This window comes from Epinephelus moara, chromosome 1 (assembly GCF_006386435.1).
Source record: "Epinephelus moara isolate mb chromosome 1, YSFRI_EMoa_1.0, whole genome shotgun sequence".
NCBI lineage: Eukaryota > Metazoa > Chordata > Actinopteri > Perciformes > Serranidae > Epinephelus > Epinephelus moara.
Window position 1 is genome coordinate 43,397,782 of NC_065506.1, and position 11,168 is coordinate 43,408,949.

Genomic DNA, 11,168 nt, shown 5'->3' on the forward strand with positions numbered 1-11,168 from the left:
ACGTCACTGGCCTTTCTGATCAGCTTGTTGAGTCTGTTGGCATCGGCTACTCTCAGTCTGCTGCCCCAGCACACCACAGCAAACAGAATAGCACTGGCCACCACAGACTCATAAAACATCCTCAGCATAGTCCGGCAGATGTTAAAGGAGCGGAGCCTCCTCAGAAAATAGAGGCGGCTCTGTCCCTTCTTGTAAAGGACTTCAGTGTTCTTAGTCCAGTTTATTGTCAATGAACACACCCAGATACTTGTAGTGTTCTACGATGTCCACGTTATGCCCCAGGATGGAAACTGGGGTCACTGGTGTCCTCGTTCTCCTCAGATCCATCACCAGGTGGAGGTTTAGTGTGTAAGATTTAGGGGGATTTAGTGGCATCTAGTGGTGAGGATTCCAGATTGCAACCAGCTGAAATTTCTCCCGGTTAGAATTCCTTCAGTGTTCAAGAGGGTTTTACTGGGAGCTGTATTATCTGCAGAGGTCGCCTTCCTCACCCAAAGACTTGGTGATTTAAACTGGTTAAAACACTGAATACAGTTTCACATTTAAAAAAATCTGTTTTTCGGATGCTTTCTTTGGGAGGTACTGCCATTTGTGGTGGTCGATGCCAAAATGCAAATGGCCCTATCTACAGCCAGTGTTAAATTTGTCCATTCTGGGCCATTGTAGAAACTTGGTGGTGCCACGTGGTGATCTCTGTAGACGATATAAACGGCTCATTCTAAGGTAACGAAAACACTACAATGCTTACTTAAGAAAACTTACAATATATCCCCATGAATCCTTCACACTGAACCTTTAAAAAAAGTTTTTGTAAGATGTGCAGCTACTTTAGAGACCTGTGCCAAAATGGCCGTAACAGCACAGGCATTAAAACAGCTCAATTGCCTGAATTTTCCTTTGCACGAACTTGCTCTCCACAGTTGTTGCTCCTGTGGGTTGGAAATTAATAATGAATGCTAATCTGTTATTTGTAAATGCCACCAGCTGACCATGTAATTTCCCTCTGTAGGGCTGGGTGACTACAGCTCTGCTCCCTGCCAAGATCCTCAACAGCCACGTGATGGGGATGGGTTTGTCCCAGCGCGCTCGTTACCTTAAGAAGCAGAAGCAGGGTTAGATGGATCAGCGGCGGCAACAGGCAGAGGGGGACCAGCTGTGTTAACGACTCGTCCGACTACCATCATCATGGACCATGAAGAGAAAATGTGACAGTTTCTGGGCAACATCTCAGTTTCCCTTCCCTCTGATACTCCCAGTCATAGATGATGTGAGGCAGCATCTGGCCACGGTTGCTGTTACATGTATTCAATCCAAAACAGTTGTGTGAAAAATACTGAACAAAGTGGCGCTCTTCATCGAGTGATCAGCTTTAATGAGTGGAACACTAACATGGAAACTAAAAACAATTCCCCAAGCTATCCATCTGTCCACAAAACATGATCAAAAATTAAGGATATAGATGATTTGGATGTGAGGTTGGAGGCCTCTGTGTATCTGTGTATAAACTGGGGTCTCCTGTGAGTATGTGAACCAGCTTTTAGCTATGCTGACTAGCTTAAAGCTATGTAGTCAAACACTGGAGGTGGTTCTTTCTCTCTAGAGCACTTACACAATGTTTTCTCAAGATTTAAAAGGTGGCAGTGGGTATTTTGTGACATTAATAGCTTCCTTAATCCCTCCATTTTCAGCATTTGTTTTTCATTTCATATCAGAAGTATCAAAGCACTTAGATTTACACCTTTCTTCTTCAGCTCTTGTTTGCTTTTTTCATCTTAACATTTTCCTCTGCAGTATTGATGTGGTGGTGAAGGGACCGTATGTTTGATTTAACGAAACCGCGTTTCATCTCTTTTAAAAAAACAAAAAACAAAGAAAGAAAAGAAATTAAGAGGAGGCTTTGTAGATGAATAACCATCAAAGAGGGAGAAGTTGTGGTGAAGTATGGAAATGTGTGTTTTGTTCACAAACCAAATTGATTCTAAAACTCATTCTTACAACTGCCTGTTATTGCCTGGCATTATACTCTCTCGCCGGAAATTCTTAAAATCCCAGAAAATCCTCCCAAAATACACTTGATCCCGATATAATGAGTGGTTGGTCTGGTTGAGTGTGTGACAATAAATGTGTCACATCAACAGTAATCTTGGATCTTTTCACCTGCATTGTTGAATTTACTGAATAAAGACCAAACCACATGTACAGACGAGACAAACCTGTGAAATAGTGTAAAATCTCTGATATTCTCTTTTTGAAAGGTACGTGTATGTTGAGTTTGTGTGTTCCTAGAGTTGTAGTCTCATATTTCACTTGTCTTGGCTCAGATATCAGCTTTAAGTTATACTGTATTATGTAGAGGTGTGGACTTGGACCTAAGTCAGACTTCCATCCATCCATTGTCAACCGCTTATCTGAAGCCAGGTCGTGGGAGACGCAGGCTGAACAACGTATTCCAGACTTGAGTCACAAATTTGGCGACTTTAGACTTGACAAAATAAAAGACTTGCAGCTCGACTTGAACTTTAACACCAGTGACTCGTGACTTCTCTTGGACTTGAACTTTTTGACTTGAAAATACTTGATACCTTCCCTCGAGACAATTTGGGAAGAGATAGTAACAGACATTTTCCCAGTATGAGATAAGTTAAATACAGCAAGACGGGACGGAAACCAAAGAAAACAAAATTCATTCTGTTGTGCTAGTCGACTCGTTAATAGCACTACTTGTTCTTAGGATACTTTTGTGTTAAAATGTCATTACATTTGGTGAGGAGCCCAATATGACTTGTTTAGGACTCAGATCTCTAAGTTTAGGACTTGGGACTTGACTCTGATTTGTCTGTCTTGAATTGGGAATTTGTGCAAACCTACTTGTAACTTACAAAACAATGTCTTTGTCACACCTCTTGCATCGATCCCTATGGAAAAGTCGGACTCGACATTTCACTCGTACTGACTCTTCATGTGTAGCAGCAGGGGAGCAACTTTAGTTATTCGTGTTTTCCTCAAAGGTACTGGCATTAGGTTTTAGGCATACTCCTAATTCCTCGGGTGCATGCTGTTTGGGGTGAAAGCAGAGCAAGACACAGCACCTAGGAAACTATATTGCATTTGTCCTTCCAGCCATCAATAAATCTCAATTCAAATAACCTGAGTCATCTGTCTGTTGTGACTTCTTATCGGTTTCACCTTGTGCTTTGACTCATGTGGCTGTGAGTTTCAGAGAATGGAGGGGACATGTTTCAGCCTATTTTATACTGAATTCATGGGAAGGCCTGATAAGAGAGCAGCTCTTGTTTTAATTTCTTATTTGACGTTTTAATTAGAAAAAGCTTGGAGTCAGATATCGCATATAAAAAGTGTATAATGTCTGTAAATCTGCCAGACGGCATCTCTGTCAGATGCCATCACACCCAAACATTCATAATAAAAAGTCCACAAACTCCTCCGTTTAATAAAAATGCCAACATGCCCATATTTTATATTATATCCTCTAACAGCCTACCAGTCAGCCCATAAAACTCTCTTCAGTGGTTTTACCACGATTCGTCATTTTCACAGTCCATACAAATGTGTTGCTTTTTCACGTCCTCCCTCTTCCCTCCCAAACATCACCGTCCGGTTCCCATGCCAACAGTTTCTGGGAGATTATTCCGGTGCACTAGTATGGAAGCTGCGGAAATGTGTCATCGCTGCGAATGTAGGAGGGGAGAGGAGATCTGTGTGTGTGGAGGGATGCCCAAAGGAAGAAACGAGTGGGCTGCAGAGATGTATATAAAGAGGAGCTCAGTGGTGCTCAGAGTCCACGGCTCGCTCAGGCTCTCACACACACTCTTTGATTTCACAGCAGAGTTTCAGAGTGAAGAGCAGATTGGAAAAAGAGCAAAACAGGATCTCTCAAATCATCTCTCATCAAGCAGAACCCTCAGGACTGAATATTAAACAGCTCTCACTGATTGACTATTGTATTTCAGATATTTTTTTTTCTGCTTCATCTCTACCAATACTTGTGGAGACAGGTGATCAGATACACAAAGAATTTTTGAACTAAAGGCTTCAAATACCACATCCTACGACCACATCTTCTCTAGAGCTCCACTAACTCGTCATCCTCACATTTGGGGCCACTGTTCACCATGGCGACCAGCATGGACACGCTCCCTGCCCATCTGCTGCCTTTGGTGATGGAGGAGTTCCCCCAGTCTCTGGCCACAGCTTGCGTCTGCAGGGCTGGACAACGCGAGCCCCGCCTCCGCTGCGTGCAGTGTGGCATCATCGAGGAGGAGGAGGAGGACTGCTCCACCCTGGAGGAGGACCAAGCTCTGCGGTCCTTCCTGCAGACCGTGGAGAGCCTGAGGAGGAGCACCAGATGAGCTCTTCCAGAGGAGGTTCCAACATGACTGTTTGACCTATTTGGCTTCCCTGCAACCAGTTTGGAGATGGACAGATGTCTACAGTGTTGCGAATGCAGACTGTGCTGACTTTAAAGCTGTGTCGGTGGTGATATTTTGATAAAACAGTCACCACTGATGGACTATACATGGCAGTGGATGAGACTGCACTGAGTCCAGACACTTAAGAACTGTAATGGAGCGCTTTTGAGAGCTAGTCAGAAGCTGCTGGCAAAGAACCACTGTTTTCAATGTGTTATATATATATTTTTTAAGTGAATATGATTTGTTGTAAAGTGATTTTCTGCAAAGCTTTACTTTCCCAATGCCAAGTTGATATTGTATTATTAACACAATTGCACTGTTTTCTTATTGTTCATATCGCCTGCTGCTAAGATTTTAAATTTAATATATAAAGCTGATGTTATAACATATATGTGGTGGTCTGACTCCTCTATTATTATAGTTCAGAAGTGTTAAATTTAATGTTGACAGCTTATACACACTTTAAACACCAAGCTTCTTATTATTGTTGCTTGAAATCCAACACTAGGAGCTGTGTGTTTTGAGGTGAAATGTTGGCTTACAGAAAACCATTAGAATCTTTCAGGCCTTTCCATGTGGTGGCACTATTGATACACTTTTTTGAGCTAAATAGCACAAGCTAAACTGCACTACACAACAATCCCTCCTCTCAGTCCAGCCTAACTGCATTATTAACACCTGCAATCTGTACATTAGCCCTGCTATTTTTGATATCACGAACCATGAATTTATTTTGGCTTTAATTGTTTAGAGACACAAAGGAAAGACACAGTCATGAATCATGAGGCCACAACACATAAATCCCCCAGCTATCACGCAGTGCCTTCCTCGGGCCTCGAAATAAAAGCAAAATTTCACCCTTTTAACTGTGTGGATTCTTTTATACCACCCCCACCCCCTCCACACTCCCACCCCCACCCCTGTGACCAATTCATTCTCACCGTCTGTACTATCGTCGAGGCAGCTTTTGCACAGTCAAGCTCTATGTCTCATCGTCTTCACACACTAAAGAATTTGATGCTTTTCAGTTTAAAAGGCAAAAACAAACAATCACGAAGCTGCCATTACAGGATGAATAAGCAGTTGTTTGAATCACGGATATATTGGATTGCACTTTATCAATTTCTTTATGATTTTCAGAAAACAGCAAAAAATATTTCTGAAAAATACCCTCTGCAGATGTCGGCTACATAAATGTATTCAATCACAGATATTGTATGCCAGCTGCAGCCTGTGTAATCTTGGTTGTTATGGAAATAGCTGCTTCTTTGTGAAGGGGGGCTTTTTAATGCTCAAGAGAACAAGTCTTTTCACTTCTGTTTTCATCACTTAATTCAGTGATCACTGCAGTGGTGTTGAAGTTCGAGGTTGTTTTTCCTCCGAAGCTTTGTGTGGTCCAACAGACTTGAGTCCACCCCTGTTTTGTTTAATCATTTATAAACACTTAATCTAAATTTAATTAACTAATGAATAAAGCTACTTCATCAAATCATACTTTCTCTACAAGATTACATAATGTTGTTTTTTTTTAAAAACTAATTAGATAAAAGAGTTTTGGTCTGAAAGTCAAATCCTGGATATTTCCTCCACTATAATTGACTCTGGGTGTGGAGCACTGATGCACAAGTAAAAGTTATTTTAAGCAATGTTCTCTGCAGCCCAAATGACGGAATAAATGTTGGCATTGTATGTTTAGTTATGACATGCATGTTTCATATGTAGCAGATATATTGAAACTTTACATATCAGTTTTAAAGTGTATGTTCTGACAACTCTGTGGTTAATGTGTGGTTGGGTTCAGGCACAAAAAAACAAGTGGTTAAGATTGGGAAAAGATCATGTTTTGGCTGAAATTAAATGTCCTGACCTCTTTTTAAAAAATACCCTTTGTCGCTACAAACACGGCTGGAAATGTCCCGACCTATTGTTAAAATAATACCCACCTTTGTCGCTACAAACATGGCTGAAAAATGTCCCAAACCTTTATCACAAAATTCCTGCTTTTGTGGCTACAAAAAATATCCCAACCCATCGTCAAAAAATACCCACTTTTGTTAGTGCTTTTGCAAACATGGCTGGAAATATTCCAAAGTGTTGTCAAAATGATACCTGTTTCTGTCGCTACAAACATGGCTGGAAATGTCCCATCCTTTCATCAAAAACACTTGCTTTTGTTTCTACAGACATGGCTGGCAATGTCCCAAACCAGCATTAAAAAATACTCATTTTTGTCACAACTAACATGGCTGGAAATATCGTAACCTGTTGTTAAAATAAAAGCCACATTTGTCGCTATGAACACAGCTCCAAATGTCCCAAACCTTTATCACAAAATTCCCGCTTTGTGGCTACAAAAAATATCCCAACCCATCGTGAAAAAAATACCCACTTTTGTTAGCTCTTTTGCAAACATGGCTGGAAATATTTCAACATTTTGTTGAAAATGATACCTGTTTCTGTTGGTACAAACACAGCTGGAAATGCCCTTATATGTCATTAAAAAATACCCACTTTTGTCACTACAAACATGACTGGAAATGTCCCAACACATCATCGAAAAATTCCCGCTTTTGTCACTACAAACATGACTGGTAATGTCCCAACCCATCACCAAAAAATTCCCGCTTTTGTTGCTACAAACATGGCTGGGAATGTTCCAACCCATAATCAAAAGATACCTGCTTTTGTTGCTACAAACATGGCTGAAAATGCCCTTATCTGTCATTAGAAAATACCCACTTTTGTCACTACAAACATGGCTGAAAATGCCCTTATCTGTCATCAAAAAATACCCACTTTTGTCACTACAAACATGACTGGAAATGTCCCAACACATCATCAAAAAATACCCACTTTTGTCACTACAAACATGGCTGGTAATGTCCCAGCCCATCACCAAAAAATTCCCGCTTTTGTTGCCACAAACACGGCTGGGAATGTTCCAACCCATAATCAAAAGATACCTGCTTTTGTTGCTACAAACATGACTGGGAATGTTCCAACCCATAATCAAAAGATATCTGCTTTTGTTGCTACAAACATGACTGGAAATGCCCTTATCTGTCATTAGAAAACACCCACTTTTGTTGCTATAAACATGGCTGGTAATGTCCCAACCCATAATCAAAAAATACATGTTTCTGTTGCTACAAACACAGCTGGAAATGCCCTTATCTATCATTAAAAGATACCCACTTTTGTCACTACAAACATGACTGGAAATGTCCCAACACATCATCAAAAGATTCCCACTTTTGTCGCTACAAACATGGCTGGAAATGCCCTTATCTGTCATTAGAAAATACCCACTTTTGTCACAACAAACACGGCTGGGAATGTTCCAACCCATCACCAAAAAATACCCGCTTTTGTTGCTACAATAAATATCTCAACCCATTGTCCACAAATTGCCACTTTTGTCACCACAAACACAGCTGGAAATATCCCAACCTGTTGTTAGAATAAAAGCCACATTTGTCGCCACAAACACACCTGGAAATGTCCCAAACCTTTATCACAAAATACCTACATTTGTCACAACAAACATGGCTGGAAGTGTCCCAACCTACTGTTTAAATAATACCCACTTTTGTCGCTACAAACATGGCTGGAAATGTCCCACCTTTTCGTCAAAAACACTCACTTTTGTTTCTACAGACATGGCTGGCAATGTCCCAAACTATCATTAAAAAATACAAATTTTTGTCGCGACAAACATGGCTGGAAATATCGCAACCTGTTGTTAAAATAATAGCCACATTTGTCGCTAGAAACACAGCTCCAAATGTCCCAAGCCTTTATCACAAAATACCTACATTTGTCACTGCAAATACGGCTGGAAATGTCCCCACCCATCATCAAAAAAATACCTGCTTTTGTTGCTACAAAAAAATATCCCAACCCCTCCTCAAAAAATACCCACTCTTGTAACTACAAGCCTGTTGTTGAAATGATACCAGCTTCTGTTGCTACAAACACAGCTGGAAATGCCCCAACCTGTTGTTAAAAAAATGCCCACTTATGTCGGTCTTGAACAGTAGTCGGCTGCTTGGCAGCCATGTCGTCTAGGTATCAAACTCAGCTCATGTTATATCATCTGAACTACATATGAAACATGAAAATGTAGCATATGCGTGGTTTGCAGAAACCTACGGTGCCAACATTTTATTCTGGCAACTGTGCTGTCCTCAAGTAACCCTTAGATTGCAACTGTACATCTAAAAAAAAAAGTTTGCTTTTCATTTACAGCCATGGTTTCACCCATATTGAACATCCATCTCTGTACAAGCACACATTTTGTCCAGGAGCAAGAGGTTTCTGGAGTGTATCCCAGGACAGGTCACCACTCTATTACAGGGCTAACACAGACAGACAACCACACTTACACTGACATCTATCGGCAATTTGCAGTTGCTGACCTGTATGAATTTGGGCCGTGGGAGAAAGAAACCCACGCAAATACAGACAATTCACTCATTAAATTCAGAAGAGCTTATTCATCGCCGCAGGCCAATTTGCAGAGGCATACTGAGCGGTACAGAGAGACAATATAGGAAAACTTTTAAAAAATACCTAAAAATGCGAGGATAAACTGTACACAAGGAAAGTAAACAGAGAGAAATTTGGTTTCAAATTCAGGACATTCTTGTTTGGAGGTGACATAACTAATATTGATTCTATTGGAGCATTTCTCAAAAAGATTTTGTTCAGTGTCCTGAGATGGCCCGCTACCCCAAATCTCTGCTTGTGTGACTAAATGCACACACACACACACACACACACACACACACACACACACACACACACACACACACACACACACACACACACACACCAGAGCTGAAGACACCCTGCATGCTGCAGGGTTTCTTTAGCGTTCTGTCCTAGATTAGGGTACTGTAAGAAAACTGCTCAAATCTCCTTTTTGATTAAGGATATCCCTCCTGCCGTGAAGCTCTGTGGAAAGATTGTGCCGTTTTTAACAGATCATTATGTAAACACAAAAAAGACAATAGCTACATTTTCTAAGATGATTGGTCGTTTGCATGGCAGGAAAGCATTAAGACAAGTAAGGAAATACTTTAACAGTGTGACCTTTGCCTCTGTGTTTTAATATGTGTAGAAAAATTAGACATTTAACAGTTTAATTAACTTGTAAATCAGGCCTTGAGCTTTTCGAGTAAAGAAAATTGAATGCACTTTGTTTTATATTGTCGTCATGATATGAGAAAAAGATTATTTAGTAGAACTTTTAAAATGTGGGTTCAAAGATGAGTGAGGACAGCAAACATCCAGAGGTTGAAAACAGGCAATTTATTTATCATATAGGCTACTGATAAATATTAATGTTTGTTTTCTAACTAACCCCTGGCCATGTCATTTTTGCAAAAGTAAATTCAGTACCCCTGCACTAAATATACATAATATTATTGTGTCAATGTGCTTAGCAGTCTTTACATTTAATGTAACAGTATTCAAATTTCAATCAGCAATCAGGTCCACTTGAGCTCCACTTTAATCTAGGGGAAAAGGAAAACAGACTGAAAGGTTTATTAAGGGACTGTTTTTACTCATCAGACGACGGGGGTGGCTGAGGCAGAACTTCTCTTTTTAATTTTTTTTTTTTCGACCCGCACTGAGGCTACAAATGTTTTCCATACTCAGTAAATTGGTTATTAGATGTTTAACTCACTCTTTGACGTTTGAAATTTAAAACTTAAAAAGTTGAAGATGTAATCATACACCATACTGTAGTAGCACAGAGCACACCTGAAACTTACCTGGTCACTCTGCTGAGTCAAAACGTTTGCATTCACTCGCAGCAGCTGCTCCTCTAATCTGATAAGCTCTAAATAGTTCGATATATCGATTATCCGCTGCAGAAATAAAGAGGTCATGGAGAGCTCCGCCTACGCTGCATTTACAGACACATGAAAATCTCTGAATTTAAAGAGGGGACACAGAATGATACAAGGGGACACACAAGCATTTAAGGCTCATTTCCACTGCAGGAACTTCGGGGTAATTTTACGGGGCCCTTGGTGCATGTCTCCACCGCAGGAACCACCCCCGAAGGACAGAGTTCCGGAACTTTTACAGGGGCTAAACAAGTCCCTGCCTCGAAGTAGGTACTCAGAACGTCCCGAGAGACTCCTGGCTGGGCTTGGGGGTTACTTGGTGCTGATTGGATATACTCAAGGCGGGATGTGACGTTTTGTAATTACTATGGTTATCGTAGATTAGCTGGGCTAACCGTTAGCTGTTAGCCTTTAGTGGTGTCTGTATTAACTCATTAACTCAATATACGGTCCGTGAAAAAAATATTTTTTCCAGCAGATATCTTAGTTACAACATGATTGAGCTAGCAAAGCAGTTTTGTGTTGCTATATGTGATATTTATTCAGTTTTGGGAAATCACGATGTCTAGAAAGCATCAGCTGACAGGGACAGCTAACAGCAGCAGCAAAGCTAACATCAGGACGTCATCTGTTAAAAGCCTCCTGTTGTCGGATACGACATGAAACTACTCCAGTTAGCTCAATCATGTTGTAACTAAGACATCCGCTGGAAAAAATATTTTTTTCACTGACCGTTTATTGAGTTAATACAGACACCGCTAACAGCTAACTTCGTCCCTACGTTGCCCCGGTCAAAATGGTTGCGCAACGATTACGTCACATCCAGAGCCCGGTAACTTTACAGGAACCTTCCGCCTACTCCGCTCTCTCAGTGGAG

The 11,168-nt window shown here is 40.8% G+C and overlaps 1 protein-coding gene across 2 annotated transcripts in view; it reads left to right on the forward strand.

Moving 5' to 3' along the window:
- The window catches only part of hsd17b12b (hydroxysteroid (17-beta) dehydrogenase 12b), a 30,710-nt gene extending 27,559 nt beyond the window's left edge, over positions 1-3,151 (forward strand). For both annotated transcript variants that reach the window (XM_050046393.1, XM_050046385.1), the window contains exon 11: positions 1,010-3,151. In XM_050046393.1, coding sequence (XP_049902350.1) covers positions 1,010-1,098 — 89 coding nt within the window. In that variant the 3' untranslated portion in view covers positions 1,099-3,151. The remainder of the gene's footprint in view (positions 1-1,009) is intronic.
- Positions 3,152-11,168: the final 8,017 nt, after the last annotated feature.